This window comes from Petromyzon marinus, chromosome 80 (genome assembly GCF_048934315.1).
Source record: "Petromyzon marinus isolate PM22_M1 ecotype Great Lakes invasive population chromosome 80, UKy_Petmar_22M1.pri1.0, whole genome shotgun sequence".
Classification (NCBI taxonomy): domain Eukaryota; kingdom Metazoa; phylum Chordata; class Hyperoartia; order Petromyzontiformes; family Petromyzontidae; genus Petromyzon; species Petromyzon marinus.
The window spans coordinates 10,287,383-10,304,363 of record NC_133746.1 but is presented as its reverse complement, the minus strand read 5'-3'; the positions used below and the strand labels follow the sequence as shown (position 1 = coordinate 10,304,363).

General features: G+C 47.3%; 1 protein-coding gene across 3 annotated transcripts in view; it reads right to left on the bottom strand.

The window, feature by feature from the left end:
• Window positions 1-1,340: 1,340 nt before the first annotated feature.
• The window catches only part of LOC116957677 (serine/threonine-protein kinase 33-like), a 45,757-nt gene continuing 30,116 nt past the window's right edge, over window positions 1,341-16,981 (bottom strand). Inside the window, exons 12-13 of one of the 3 annotated variants that reach the window (XM_076057307.1) lie at window positions 4,019-4,141; window positions 1,341-2,575 (exon numbers count right to left, since the gene is read on the bottom strand). In XM_076057307.1, coding sequence (XP_075913422.1) covers window positions 2,336-2,575; window positions 4,019-4,141 — 363 coding nt within the window. In that variant the 3' untranslated portion in view covers window positions 1,341-2,335. Of the gene's footprint in view, window positions 2,576-4,018; window positions 4,142-16,981 lie in introns of those variants that run through there. The other 2 variants (XM_076057308.1, XM_032979989.2) reach the window with 2 other exon arrangements.

The following is a 16,981-nucleotide window of genomic DNA, read 5'->3' as shown; positions in this document are numbered from 1 at the left end:
TCGTCACCCCCCCCCCCAACCACCCCACTGTAGTCACCCCCCCCACCACCACCCCCACCACCGATCGAATCGATCGGCAATCCATTAACGCTGCCAACTGACGAACGCTGCGCACGTGGAACAGATGGGGATTAGTCCACCCACGGCTAGAAGGGAGCGAGATGGAACAGATGGGGATTCGTCCACCCACGGCTAGAAGGGAGCGAGATGGAACAGATGGGGATTAGTCCACCCACGGCTAGAAGGGAGCGAGATGGAACAGATGGGGATTAGTCCACCCACGGCAAGAAGGGAGCGAGATGGAACAGATGGGGATTAGTCCACCCACGGCTAGAAGGGAGCGAGATGGAACAGATGGAGATTAGTCCACCCACGGCAAGAAGGGAGCGAGATGGAACAGATGGGGATTAGTCCACCCACGGCTAGAAGGGAGCGAGATGGAACAGATGGGGATTAGTCCACCCACGGCAAGAAGGGAGCGAGATGGAACAGATGGGGATTAGTCCACCCACGGCTAGAAGGGAGCGAGATGGAATAGATGGGAGATTAAATTTTGATTTAAAGCTTTCGTGACTGCAGGGATTCATATTCTTGGTTCTTTCGGTAAAGTCACCACCACGTAGATAGGGAAACAATAAGATAATAAAAATATATAAAACAATAAAATTCTCACGACGTTTCGACTGCAACACAGGAAGCAATCGTCATCAGGTGTGAAAACAACAAGAAAAAATAAAAAAGTGGCGGTAATTTTTTTAACGTTAGCAACCACGGAGAGCGATTTGACATTTGTTCAGATGGACGAGTCCATCTATGTTCGGTATAGAGGAGGGGGGGAGACGAAAAAAGAATGGATGCGGTCAGAAAGCCACCTTAAGCGTGATCAATCAATTTTTTTTTATTTAAAGCTTTCGTGACTGCAGTAATTCATATTCTAAGCTCTTTCGGTAAAGTCACGTTGAAGGCAAACAATAAAATAATAAAATATATATAAAACAATAAAAATTCTCACGTTTCGACCATAACACAAACGGGCATCATCAGGTGACCTGAGAATTTTTATTGTTTTATATATTTTATTATTTTATTGTTTCCCTTCAACGTGACTTTACCGAAAGAGCTAAGAAAACGTGATCAATCAATTTGTGATAGCGAGGTCGCTTCTGCAAAATAACTTACGCAGCTTAGTGGCCTTAACTGGTAAAATAAAGTCAGGTAGGTATAAAATTAAAAAATATATACCTACGTAAATTTACAGAAAGAACCAAAGAGTATGGATTCCTGCAATCACGAAAGCTTCAAATCAAGATTGGTAAAATAAACGGAGTAAGACTCGAATGTCCAACGGTCGCAAATGTTTTTATTCAACTTTTCCCGCGAGAAAAACATTTGAAACTCCTGGTTTTTTTCCTCCTTATGTACATCAGCCACACAGCACAATCATCAGAGAGTGCAATTAGCGAAAGCCACAGATTCAGAGAGAGACACCCAGACACAGGGCTCGAACCCAGGTACCCAGGAGTGCTGACCCACTGTCTCTGACACGGCCATTATGAACCCCATGTAAGAGAGAGACACCCAGACCCAGGGCTCGAACCCAGCAGTGCTGACCCAGTGTCTCTGACATGGCCATTATGAACCCCATGTAAGAGAGAGACACCAGGACCCAGGGCTCGAACCAAGGCACCCAGGAGTGCTGACCCAGTGTCTCTGACACGGCCATTATGAACCCCATGTAAGAGAGAGACACCCAGACCCAGGGCTCGAACCCAGGCACCCAGGAGTGCTGGCTCAGTGTCTCTGACACGGCCATTATGAACCCCATGTAAGAGAGAGACACCCAGACCCAGGGCTCGAACCCAGGCACCCAGGAGTGCTGACCCAGTGTCTCTGACACGGCCATTATGAACCCCATGTAAGAGAGACACACCCAGACCCAGGGCTCGAACCCAGACACCCAGGAGTGCTGACCCAATGTCTCTGACACGGCCATTATGAACCCCATGTAAGAGAGAGAGACACCCAGACCCAGGGCTCGAACCCAGGTACCCAGGAGTGCTGACCCAGTGTCTCTGACACGGCCATTATGAACCCCATGTAAGAGAGAGAGACACCCAGACCCAGGGCTCGAACCAAGGCACCCAGGAGTGCTGACCCAGTGTCTCTGACACGGCCATTATGAACTCCATGTAAGAGAGAGACACCCAGACCCAGGGCTCGAACCCAGGCACCCAGGAGTGCTGACCCAGTGTCTCTGACACGGCCATTATGAACCCCATGTAAGAGAGAGACACCCAGACCCAGGGCTCGAACCCAGGCACCCAGGAGTGCTGGCTCAGTGTCTCTCAACGCATCCTCTCCGTGGGGTGACGGGTGGTAGGGCAGGCTCCTTCTCCACTCGCCTCCTCGTCTCTCCGCTCCGGGTTGATGTTGATGCCGACGATGATGATGCCGACGATGTTGACGGTGACGATGTTGACGATGATGATGCTGACGATGGTGAAGATGATGATGCTGATGATGACGACGAACATAATGGACGCCGCATTGAATAGGATCGGCTTCCCGACAGCGTCTGCACACGCACGCACGCACGCACGGACACAAAGACAAAGATCCCCCATGTAGCCTTAAAACACAGACTGTTGGGGCAAGAGTAGCACCTGGGAAGGCCGGCACCGTGGCACACAAGCGGGTGGTTGGGCGGCCGGCACCGCGCCCGCCTGGCCCCGCCTTCGTCTCCCCGGTGGAGATGTTTACGACACATCCACACAAACGCTTCGATTGGAATCTCATTCCTTCAGAGCCGCTTTCTGTGCTTTTTTTAGTTTGTTGTCCCGCGCCTTCACCTACGGTGAGCGCCATCGGCTGCACACGGTGCAAAGGAAGTGCAACACGCACACACACAGCTCACAAACAACGAGCAGAGCGCCGGGTGGCTAAAGTACAGCAAGTTGGCACAGTAGGGGGCACAGGTGGTGCATCAGCCAGTCATCTCGGTCATCTCAGTCAGTCGACCCGTGGCACTTGGGTCTGCCCCGTGACCTCCTGCCAGAGGGCGTTCGACACTTCACGTGGCCTCAAGGTGCACATGGCCTGGCACAAGCGTCGTGGTGACGTCACCGCCACTTAGTGGCAAATGGCGGTTGTTGTTGCCTAAACAGCTTTTGTTTGGGCCGGATCGATGGGGCTAAACGGGCGCGGCACGGGGCTAGTGAAGAGATGGAGTGATGTGGTACAGGAGGCACGGGCTAGTGAAGAGATGGAGTGATGTGGTACAGGAGGCACGGGGCTAGAGAAGAGATGGAGTGATGTGGTACAGGAGGCACGTGGCTAGAGAAGAGATGGAGTGATGTGGTACAGGAGGCACGGGGCTAGAGAAGAGATGGAGTGATGTGGTACAGGAGGCACGGGCTAGAAAAAAGATGGAGTGATGTGGTACAGGAGGCACGGGCTAGAGAAGACATGGAGTGATGTGGTACAGGAGGACGTGGAGCTGAGTGGACTTGCCGATGACTGGTACCAGCGGTGTCAAGATCGGCCTCTGTGGAGGAGGCTCGTGAAGGACGCTACTGGGCAGTTGGAGGTAGTCGCCCTCCAACAACAACGGAGGGCGGAGGAGCGACGCTCACAACAACGAGCGGAGCGCCGGGTGGCTAAAGCACAGCAGGTTGGCACAGTAGGGGGCACAAGTGGTGCATCAGCCAGTCATCTCAGTCATCTCAGTCAGTCGACCTGTGGCACCTGCTGGGTCTGCCCCGTGACCTCCTGCCAGCGGGTGTTCGACACTTCACGTGGCCTCAGGGTGCACATGTCCTGGCACAAGCGTCGTGGTGACGTCACCGCCACTTAGTGGCGAATGGCGGTTGTTGTTGTGTGTGTGCGTGTGTGTGCATGTGTGTGTGTGCGTGCGTTTGCGTGTGCGCGTGTGTGTGTGCATGTATGTGTGTGCATGTGTGCGTGTGCGCGTGTGCGTGCGTGTGTGTGCGTGCGTGTGTGTGCGTGCGTGTGCGGTCACCCTGAACGCTGGCGTCCTCACCTCCTCCCCGCGTCTCTGGCTGAGTGCGGCGGTTCGGTTGGCAGGAGAGGACCATGAGCCCCCCACAGACAAAGACAGGCCCAGGGGTTTCCTACCAGCAGCCTGGGAGACCACAAACTGCGCAGTTACACACAGCACAACCACACACAGCCACACAGCACAGCTACACACAGCCACACACAGCACAGCTACACACAGCACAGCTACACACAGTACAGCTACACACAGCCACACACAGCACAGCTACACACAACCACACACAGCTACACACAGCACAGCCACACACAGCCACACACAGCACAGCTACACACAGCCACACACAGCTACACACAGCACAGTTACACACAGCCACACACAGCTACACACAGCTACACACAGCACAGCTACACACAGCACAACCACACACAGCACAACCACACACAGCCACATACAGCACAACCACACACAACACAACCACACACAGCCACACACAGCACAGCTACACACAGCACAACCACACACAGCCACACACAGCCACACACAGCACAGCTACACACAGCACAACCACACACAGCCACACACAGCACAGCTACACACAGCCATACACAGCACAGCTACTCACAGCCACACACAGGTACACACAGCACAGCCACACACAGCACAGCTACACACAGCACAGCACAGCTACATACAGCCACACACAGCACAGCTACACACAGCAACACAGTCACACACAGCACAGCTACACACAGCACAGCTACACACAGCTACACACAGCACAGCTACACACAGCCACAGTCACACACAGCACAGCTACACACAGCAGAGCTACACACAGCCACACACAGCTACACAGAGCACAGCTACGCACAGTCACATACAGCAAAGCCACACACAGCACAGCCACACACAGCTACACACAGCACAGCCACACACAGCACAGCTACACACAGCCACACACAGCACAACCACACACAGCTACACACAGCACAGCCACACACAGCACAGCTACACACAGCCACACACAGCACAACCACACACAGCCACACACAGCCACACACAGCACAGCTACACACAGCATAACCACACACAGCCACACACAGCACAGCTACACACAGCCATACACAGCACAGCTACACACAGCCACACACAGGTACACACAGCACAGCTACACACAGCAACACAGTCACACACAGCACAGCTACACACAGCAGAGCTACACACAGCCACACAGTCACACACAGCACAGCTACACACAGCAGAGCTACACACAGTCACACACAGCACAGCTACACACAGCAGAGCTACACACAGCCACACAGTCACACACAGCACAGCTACACACAGCACAGCTACGCACAGTCACATACAGCACAGCCACACACAGCACAGCCACACAGCCACACACAGCTACACACAGCACAGCTACACACAGCTACACACAACAACAACAACCGCCATTCGCCACTAAGTGGCGGTGACGTCACCACGACGCTTGTGCCAGGCTATGTGCACCCTGAGGCCACGTGAAGTGTGGAACGCCCGCTGGCAGGTCACGGGGCAGACCCAGGTGCCACGGGTCGACTGACTGAGATGACTGGCTGATGCACCACCTGTGCCCCCTACTGTGCCAACCTGCTGTGCTTCATTCACCCGGCGCTCCGCTCGTTGTTCTGAGCGTCGCTCCTCCGCCCTCCGTTGTTGTTGGAGGGCGACTACCTCCAACTGCCCAGTAGCATCCTTCACGAGCCTCCTCCACAGAGGTCGATCTTGACACCGCTGGTACCAGTCATCGGCAAGTCCACTCAGCTCCACGTCCTCCTGTACCACATCACTCCATCTTTTCTCTAGCCCGTGCCGCGCCCGCTTAGCCCCCTCAATCCGGCCGAACAAAAGCTGTTTCGGCATGCGGTGGCTGGGCATGCGGGCTACATAACCCAGCCATCGCAGCCTTGCCCGCCGGAGGAGCTCACCGATGGGACCTTGCCCAGATCTTTCAAGGTTTTTTGAGCTCCTCACACAATCCAGCCTGGTTAAACCCAGGATGGATCGTAGGCAGGCCAGCCTAAATGTTTCTAACCGGCGAAGATGTTCCATTAGGGGGGTCCACGTTTCGCAAGCGTAGAGAAGGGAGGGAATGACCGTGGCCGAGAAGACCTGAAGCTTAGTGCGGAGCGACAGACCAGGTAGCTTCCACACAGCGTTACGCAACCGATGAAAAGATATTGCCGCTCGACTGATTCGGAGTGAGACCTCTGCTGTTAAACTGGAGCCAGTCATAAGCACACTGCCCAGGTATGGGAAACTCTCCACTCTCTCCGCAACTGCCCCATCACCGATTGGGAGTTGTGGGGGTGGAGTGTCCGATGGTACAAAATACCCAGGCAGGTGCTTAGTTTTGGTGGGGCTGATGGTAAGGCCCCACCTCTTAGTGGCACGCTCCAGTCTCAGCAGCAGCGTCTCCAACTCCTCCTCTGAATGAGCAGCTATTACCAAATCATCAGCATACATAACGTGGTTGAGCAATAGGGAGCCATCCCTTGACCGCACCCGGGCATCGATCAGCCTCCCATTATATCTGTACCATATGGAGATTCCCCCGGTACAGCTATTGAAGGCTTCACGAACTACGTGGTCAAAATAGATGTTAAATAATGTGGGAGCCAGAGGACATCCCTGTCGCACCCCAAGGTGTACAGGGAATGGCTCTGACTCCCGGCCATGTAGTTTTACCCGGCCCGCTCACCATCATGAAGGTCCTTAATGATCGTGAGCAGAGGGTCAGGTACTCCAAAAGCACGAAGAACGACCCAGAGCCCAGGCCTACTGATGGTATCATAGGCCTTGACCAGGTCAATAAAGCAGAGATGTAGGTCTTGTTGGAATTCCATACACCTCTGCTGTAGCAGACGGACAGAAAATATGGCATCTGTGCAGGACCACCCTTTCCTGAAACCGCATTGGGGCTCCGTAAGCCTCTCCTCAGCGTGCCTGGCAAGGCGATGCTGAATAATCCTTGCCAGGACCTTTCCCGGCACACTGAGGAGTGAGATGCCCCTGTAGTTGTTACAGTCTGTGCGGTCCCCCTTCTTAAAAAGGGGGACCACCAGGGCATCCTTCCAATCCTGCGGAACCCGTCCAGTGGTCCAGACTGTTGTTATGATGTCATATAGGGCAGTCTGTGCACAAACGCCACCCTCCCTCAGCATTTCGCTTTGGAGATCATCTCTGCCCGCTACCTTTCCTGGTCTCAGACACCGGATCGCCTTCAGTACTTCCTCAACAGATGACACCTCAGCCAACCACTCACAGGGGGTGACTTCTTCCAATATTTGAGGCACCGCAGCCTCAGCAGGGTCATCCTCACTTTGTGCCACGATGTTTTCCTGGCTGAGGGATTTTCCCTCCCCCAGGACCTCACAGAAATGCTCAGCAAATCTGCAAACCTGTTCCTGGGGGTCGGAGATTGGATCACCGTTTTTTCCCCTAATGATGGTAATAGGTGTGGCGCTGCAGGTTACTTTTTTGATGGAGTTAAATAGAGATTTGTGATCACGGGCCATTGAGGCAGACTCCATCTCCTCAGCAACCTGCGACCACCACCCATCCTTGCAGCGCCTCACGGCTCTCCGAACCTCCGAGCGAAGGCTGCGGTAAGTCTCCTCATTCTCTGACGTGGGATTCTGTAGCCGATGACAGTGGGCCTGTCGCTTTTTCTCAACCATCCTGAACACCTCCTCTGTCAGCCAGGGTCTCTGGGGAGGTCTGGACCGCATACCTAAAGCAGCCATTGCAGCTGCATGAGTCACAGTCCTAAACCTCGCCCATTTACCCTCGACATCAGGAGGAGTCGGGGACGATGCCAATCCCAGCCGCAAGCGATGATGAAATTCTCGCTTGCAACTTTCATCAGATAACTGAGACCAGGCCACTTTAGGTCGGAATGGGGTCCTGGGTGTACACCCACCACCGGAGTGGAAGAATGGCAGGCGCATCTTACAGATGACTAGTCGATGGTCAGAGGGCAGATCAGCTCCACGGTAGGTCCTGGTGTCAAGGACATGGGCTCGCATCCGCTGGTCCGTCACTATGTAGTCCAGCGGATGTTCTTGCTTGGACCCAGCATGGATCCATGATGTTGTGTGGATGCGCCGATGCCGGAACAGCGTGTTGGTAATTACAAGCCCATGGGCTGCACAAAAATCTAGCAGCCTCCTACCGTTGTTATTGAGCTGATCTGGCACATGCCCTCCAATCACTCCAGACCAGGTGCCAGTATCATGACCAACTCGGGCATTGAAGTCACCCAACATGATGACTCTATCCCGAGGGGCCACTTTAGCCAGCACCTGTGACAGGAGGTCATAGAAGGCATCTGACTCATCGGCTTTGCCTGCATCCCTCCACGGATGTTCATCTTCGGTGGGGGCATAAGTAACCACGACCACCATTCCTCGCCTCCGGTTGATGGGAAGGCGAGCCCAAAGTAGCCTGGGGCTTACAGCTTCCCACACCTCACCGCCACGCTCCCACGCCCCCTTCATTCTTTTGTTCAAAAGAAGAGCCACACCCTGTTGTTTGGCAGTCTGCTGCCCCGAGTAGAGGACTGTCCACCCCTCATGGTGGCAGGAGCCAGAGCCGGTCCACCGGACCTCCTGAATGCCGCATAGATCCAGGCAGTACCGGTCCAGCTCCCGACAGCTACACACAGCACAGCTACACACAGCCACACACAGCCACACACAGCCACACACAGCACAGCTACACACAGCACAGTTACACACAGCACAACTACACACAGTCACACACAGCACAGCTACACACAGCCACACACATAGTCACACACAGTCACACACGGCACAGCTACACACAGCCACACACAGTCACACTCAGCACAGCTACACACAGCACAGCTACACAGTCACACACAGCACAGCCACACAGCACAGCCACACACAGCACAGCCACACACAGCACAGCCACACACAGCTACACACAGCCACACACAGCCACACACAGCACAGCTACACAGTCACACACAGCACAGCCACACAGCCACACACAGCTACACACAGCACAGCTACACACAGCCACACACAGCCACACACAGTCACACACAGCACAGCTACACACAGCACAGCACAGCTACATACCGCCACACACAGCACAGCTACACACAGCACAGCCACACACAGCCACACACAGCACAGCCACACATAGCACAGCACAGCCACACACAGCTACACACAGCACAGCCACACACAGCAACACACAGTCACACACAGCACAACAACACACAGTCACACACAGCACAGCTACATACGGTACAGCACAGCTACACACAGCCACACACAGCCACACACAGCACAAGCCACACACAGCCACACACAGCACGCTACACACAGCACAACCACACACAGCAAAAAGCTATTAACACGCCGCAGTGGCTAGGAGATGTTGACTACCTCGCCTGGTATACAGGAGGTTGTGGGTTCAATCCAAACTCTGACGTCTGCTGCTGCTGCTCTGTATTTGGAGTTTGTGTCTCTCCCACCCAGTTGTGGTCACTGCGTGGCTCTTTCTCCCACGTCCTCCGGTATTCACCGCCATATTTAGAATCAACACCACACGTGTGGAGTATTTGGCCGCTATCAATGTCCACGTGATGATGGTGGTGATGATGAGACACTTTGTGAAACTATCATTAGTGACAGCTCAGCTCGCTTACTGAATAAGAGCTACAGAGCTCAGCGGGGCTTCTTAGCTGGTAAAAATAAAAAATCGTTCAATAAACACAGTTTTTAAATATTCTTGGTTCTTTCGGTAAAAAGTCACGTAGATATAAAATAAATAAATAAATAGAGAGTAAAAGACATTTTCATTTAAAGCTTTCGTGACTGCAGGGATTCATATTATTGGTTATTTCGGTAAAGTCATCACGTAGATAGGGAAACAATAAAATAAGAAAAATATAAAACAATGAAATTCTCGTGACGTTTCGACTGCAACACAAGCAATCATCATCAGCTGTGAAAACCACAGCAAGAAAATTTGAAAAAAGTGGCGGGTTATTTTTTTTAACGTCAGCACCACAGAGAGCGATTTGGCATTTGTTCAGATGAGTCCATCTATGTTCGGAAAAGAGGAGGGGGGAGACGAAAAATAATGGATGCGGTCTGAAAGCCACCGTAAGCGTGAACAATCAATTAAGACCCGAAATGGTTTATCAAATCTTTCCAATGATTGCTAAGCCAGAATCCATCTTCTCGGTTGAAATTGTCTCTGTGTTTGTATATGTGGATAGCCTCATGAACGAAGCTCTCATGGTAGCCAGATGGCTCACATTGACATTGACTTCTCCAAGACAGAGGTTCTCTGCAAGCCATCTGGCTACCATGAAAGATTCGTTCATGAGGCTATCCACAAATACAAACACAGAGACAATTTCAACCGAGAAGATGGATTCTGGCTTAGCAATCATTGGAAGGATTTGAAAAACCATTTCGGGTCTTAATTGATTGATCATGCTTACGGTGGCTTTCAGACCGCATCCATTATTTTTCGTCTCCCCACTCCTCTTTTCCGAACATAGATGGACTCGTCCATCTGAACAAATGCCAAATCGCTCTCCGTGGTGCTAACGTTTAAAAATAACCGCCACTTTTTTCATTTTTTTGCTGTGGAATTTCACACCTGATGATGATTGCTTGTGTTGCAGTCGAAACGTCGTGAGAATTTTATTGTTTTATATATTTTTTATTATTTTATTGCTTCCCTTCAACGTGACTTTACCGAAAGAACCAAGAATATGAACCAAGAATAGTAAAATAAAATTAAACCTTTTTTATTTACTATCTAAATGACTTTACCGAAAGAACCAAGAATATGAATTCCTACAGTCACGAAAGCTTTAAGGCAAAAATTAGTATTAAAAGTACAGATAGTCCCCGACTTACGATATTTCGATCTCACGATGGCGATAGTGATACGTTAAACATGCATGTTAAAGGTTTTATTTTATAGCAGATTGGATTGTTTCCTGAAAAAAAAACTTGCTATTCAATTGCAGTTCATATAGGTAGGCTAAGAATTTACCGTGTTTTAACTTTACATGTTTACCGTGCGATACAGTATTGTAATTAATAAATACACACGGTATATAGTTTATAAAGTATGGTACTGTAAATTTGCTCTGTTTTGCTAAAATATCACCATTCTTTTAAGACTCCTGGGTAGGCTAGGCCGTCTTCGAATTACGATATTTTTGACTTACGATGGGGGGGGGGGGGGTCGTCGTAACGCATCTCCATCGTAAGTCGAGGACTGCCCTGTACTTTTATTATTTACCAGGTAAAGGGGCCACTGAGCTCGAGCCAGAATCAGAATTTCATACTGGACAAATCCGATGAGCTATAAAGCTCTTTATCACAGATGTCCAGTCAGGGGCACGTGATCAGAACGTCACAACAACAAACACGATACACATTGGGGGGGGGGGGGGGAAATAACTTTTAAAAAATTACAGTAAAACCTTGGATTGCGAGCATAATTCGTTCCGAAAACGAGTTTTTAATCCAAAGCACTCGTACATCAAAGCACTCGTATATCAAAGCACTCGTATATCAGTTGTGTGATCACGTGATGCTGGGCAGTACAAAGCGCGTGTACGCGTGCGCTGTTCGTATTGCAAGACCCTCGCTCGTTTATCAAATTAATATTTGCTTTAAAAATTGTGCACGTCTTGCAAAGCACTCGCAATCCAAGGTTTTACTGTGTACACAAATAAAACTAAACAATTTTTTTGTTGTTTAAATCTTACCAGGTTAAAGCTCACCGAACTATTTGGAGGCCACCTGGCGATTACAAATATTAGCAGCTCAACGGAGTGACTTATCATCATCGTCATCGTCAACACGTGGACATTTAGCACGGCAAAATAATCAAAATAATACTATTTGTTTCTTTCGGTAAAGTCAGGTAGGAATAAGATCAAATAAAATGTGTTATTTATTTAATTTCATCGCTACGTGATTATACGTAGGTATAAGATCAAATAATTCTGACCTTCCTCAAAAGATGCCGCAACAACAAGGTAATACCCATCGCTTTCACACTCACATCTGCTGCTGTATCATCACCGAATTCTAAACAGATTCTGTTTAAGGCCAGCCTATCTTTAATCTCAGAGAGGATAAGACTACTCCGTTTTTAACGCGATACCTTAGACAGGACTCTCCTACAAGCTCATTTAACGTTAACACTAAAAACGTCACCTTCTGATTGGAACCACGTAGACAACATGACTGCTTCTTCTGCCGATTCACTTTCAGTCAAATGCAAAGCTAACCTGATTTCTAAATTCAACCACCTATCGAAGAAGAACCCAGTCCCACATATAACAAAACTAGACGTTAACAAAATCGTCATTAATCAGAGTAACACCCCGATTTTGGAAAATCTGAAAACAGTACTGGCTAGAGGGCTAAATTTTGCTGTCACCCCGAAACATATTCCTGTAGATGATATCATCTCTCAAGTCGATGTAGCCCTCAAAGGCATAGGACACATCCAAGCAGACGTTGCGAGAGCTGAAATAGTCACTATTCTTAAGAATGCTAAGAAACCCATTAGCAACATCAGCAAAAATGAACGCTCTGAACTCGCGAATTTAAAAAACAGAAGTGATATAGTCATCCTCTCAGCCGACAAAGGCAACTCTACTGTAATTATGGATAAAGATTTGTACAACAACAAAATCCAGAACCTACTCAACGATGGAAGTTACTCAAAAATTAAAAATGACCCTACTAATAGCCTAGCGATAAAAACCAACAAGATCATCACAAGTTCGATCTCCCTAATCGAACCAACTAAACGTCCCTAGTCAGTTTAACACGTAGGCTTTCGCGACCAATATTATTCATAATAAAGGTTTTTGGGTTAGATTGCGTTTATTTATAAATGTGTCGTAACCCTCCACCACCCGACACGGCCAATCAGCAAAGAAAAGTGTCACGTTGACAAAAGACAAATAATTCACTACTTCAGCCCACCGGTGTGTTGAAGAGTTAATCCACATTTACAGTTTGAGTACGACGTTTCGCTGGTAAATACTTCCAGCATCATCGGGCAATTCGCCAGAATGGTAAAGCCCTCGCTTGCTCCCGGTTTTATATAGAGCAGAAGAGTGACGTCATCACTTAACTCATCAGGTGCAGTGATTAGAGGCGGAGGGGGGGGTAATGTAATTATATAATCGATTAGTAATCAGTCATTGGTTATGATTAGTAATGAGTTGTAGATTAGTAATTCTTTAAATCAAAATGTAATGTGTATTATTTAATAATACGCTTCCAGGCCGCACTGAGCCGGTAGCTGTCAGAGCGATTAAAGTTATTCTTGTTCCTCTCAATTTCAATGGATTCTCTAATTAGTCTTTGCCAGTAATAATTAGTTTTACACACCACTGCAACATTGTCAAAATCAATTGAGTGTCCTTGTTGACAAGCATGTTCTGCCACTGCCGACAGTTGTGTTTGAGATAATTTAATATTTCTCTGATGTTCTTTTAGTCTTACGCTGATGTTACGTCCCGTCTGCCCAATGTAGCAGCTGCCACATGAACAACTAATCCGATATACACCTTCTGTTGATAGTTTAGGTAATGCGTCTTTAGTGCAAGATACTAGTTTTTGAATTTTGTGTACTGTACCAAATCTTACTGTAATGTTTTGCTTTTGCAAAACGCGGGCTAATTTGTCAGTTACTCCTGAGATATATGCAATTTTTATTGTTTTAACAATCTGGTCGCTTTCAGTAGTATTGCTTTGCGATCGTGATTTGGCATTCAGTGCTCTGTTAATTTGAGCATTATTGTAGCCATTCTGTCGTAGTGCGTCTTTAACGTGTTTAATCTCTCTCACTAGACTCTCACCATCTGACACTGTTTTCGCCCGATGCACGAGCGTCTTGATAAGAGAGGATTTTTGAGCTGGATGATGATGTGATTCTGCATTCAGATAGGCATCAGTGTGCGTTTGCTTTCTGTAAACGCTGTGTGTTATTTTACCGTTTAGGCCATGTCCAAGCAAAATATCTAGGAATGGGAGTGTATTATTCACCTCCATTTCCATGGTGAACTGGATGGCCGGGGTTTGTGCATTGAGATGATTTAGAAAATCATTAAGTGTATCTTTACCATGTGGCCAGACAACCAAAGTGTCATCCACATACCTAAACCAAAAGGATGGTTTTAATGTGCTCGAGGCAAGTGCTCTTATTTCAAAGTTTTCCATGTACAAATTTGCTATAGCAGGGGATAAAGGAGAACCCATTGCTGCTCCTTCCTTTTGTTTAAAGAAATCCCCTCTCCATAAGAAGTAAGTGTTATTTAAGCAATGGCCAGCAAGTTTCGGAATATCTTTTTGTAAACCGGTATTCTTTACTAGTGTATCAAGTAATTTAAGCGATTCGTCCACTGGAACCTTAGTGAATAGAGAAATCACATCAAAGCTTACCAGAATATCATCAGGAGTAAGTTTAATATCTTTAATCACATTCACAAGATGTTCTGAATTTTTTATGAATGAAGATGTCTTACCGATGTAGGGCTGTATTTGTTTGGTTATATATTTTGCTAATTGATATGTGGCAGAGCCAATTGTACTGACTATGGGTCGTAATGGGATGCCGATTTTATGAATCTTTGGTAGCCCATAGAGTCTAGGTGGTTTTGAGGCCCTTGGCTTAATTAGGTATTGCTCATTTTTAGGGATTAATGAATTTGCAATTATTGCAGTGGTCTTACGTTCTAAAGTATTAGTTGGATCTCGTTTAATTTTAATGTAGGTACTTTCCTCTAGTAAATTTCTAATTTTATTATCATAATCGGCTCGTGACATCAGTACAGTAGTGCGGCCTTTATCAGCTGCTAGGATTTGGATATCCTTATTTACACGCAGCTCTCTTAAGGCTTTTGCCTCGTTAGAGCTAATATTTACTTTTGGAACTTTGCTATTCTCAATTATTTTAGCAACCTCATGTCTAGTCATCTCTGCCTCATTATGTGGAAGGAGTCTGACTGCTGATTCTACCTCAGCAATTATCTCATCCACTGGAATTGTGCGTGGGGTAACGGCAAAGTTAAGGCCTTTAGAAAGGATAGAGACCATGTCACCGGTTAATACAGTGTTGGTCAAGTATCTCAAACACAACTGTCGGCAGTGGCAGAACATGCTTGTCAACAAGGACACTCAATTGATTTTGACAATGTTGCAGTGGTGTGTAAAACTAATTATTACTGGCAAAGACTAATTAGAGAATCCATTGAAATTGAGAGGAACAAGAATAACTTTAATCGCTCTGACAGCTACCGGCTCAGTGCGGCCTGGAAGCGTATTATTAAATAATACACATTACATTTTGATTTAAAGAATTACTAATCTACAACTCATTACTAATCATAACCAATGACTGATTACTAATCGATTATATAATTACATTACCCCCCCCTCCGCCTCTAATCACTGCACCTGATGAGTTAAGTGATGACGTCACTCTTCTGCTCTATATAAAACCGGGAGCAAGCGAGGGCTTTACCATTCTGGCGAATTGCCCGATGATGCTGGAAGTATTTACCAGCGAAACGTCGTACTCAAACTGTAAATGTGGATTAACTCTTCAACACACCGGTGGGCTGAAGTAGTGAATTATTTGTCTTTTGTCAACGTGACACTTTTCTTTGCTGATTGGCCGTGTCGGGTGGTGGAGGGTTACGACACATTTATAAATAAACGCGATCTAACCCAAAAACCTTTATTATGAATAATATTGGTCGCGAAAGCCTACGTGTTAAACTGACTAACCTCTATGGGGAGGATACTTTTCTTAAAACCAGAAAATTGGAGAAGCTTCGCATTAAGCGGATGAAATTGATATCTTCACTGGCGTTCCTCAAAAGGTGCAGAGATTCAAAGGTAATACCAAACGCAGTTAAAATAACACATCACATAAAGTCTTCTAAAGCTAACCAAATACTACACAAAGCTAGCGAATTATTATTAATAGAGAGAATACAGCACAATAGGAGTGAATTATCTTACATTTCGGAATCGCTAAAGCAGTTACACTTAGATATAAGCAATAGTGTATCTATGCATTATTGGAATATAATCGATAACATAACACAACAATCGGCTGATAATGTGTTTAAACTAACAAAAACTAACCAAATTAATAAATTTTCTAGACTACATAATAAACAAATCCCTACTGAAAACCAAAAATGTAAAAACAAAACTGTACTGAACTTGACCAACACTGTATTAACCGGTGACATGGTCTCTATCCTTTCTAAAGGCCTTAACTTTGCCGTTACCCCACGCACAATTCCAGTGGATGAGATAATTGCTGAGGTAGAATCAGCAGTCAGACTCCTTCCACATAATGAGGCAGAGATGACTAGACATGAGGTTGCTAAAATAATTGAGAATAGCAAAGTTCCAAAAGTAAATATTAGCTCTAACGAGGCAAAAGCCTTAAGAGAGCTGCGTGTAAATAAGGATATCCAAATCCTAGCAGCTGATAAAGGCCGCACTACTGTACTGATGTCACGAGCCGATTATGATAATAAAATTAGAAATTTACTAGAGGAAAGTACCTACATTAAAATTAAACGAGATCCAACTAATACTTTAGAACGTAAGACCACTGCAATAATTGCAAATTCATTAATCCCTAAAAATGAGCAATACCTAATTAAGCCAAGGGCCTCAAAACCACCTAGACTCTATGGGCTACCAAAGATTCATAAAATCGGCATCCCATTACGACCCATAGTCAGTACAATTGGCTCTGCCACATATCAATTAGCAAAATATATAACCAAACAAATACAGCCCTACATCGGTAAGACATCTTCATTCATAAAAAATTCAGAACATCTTGTGAATGTGATTAAAGATA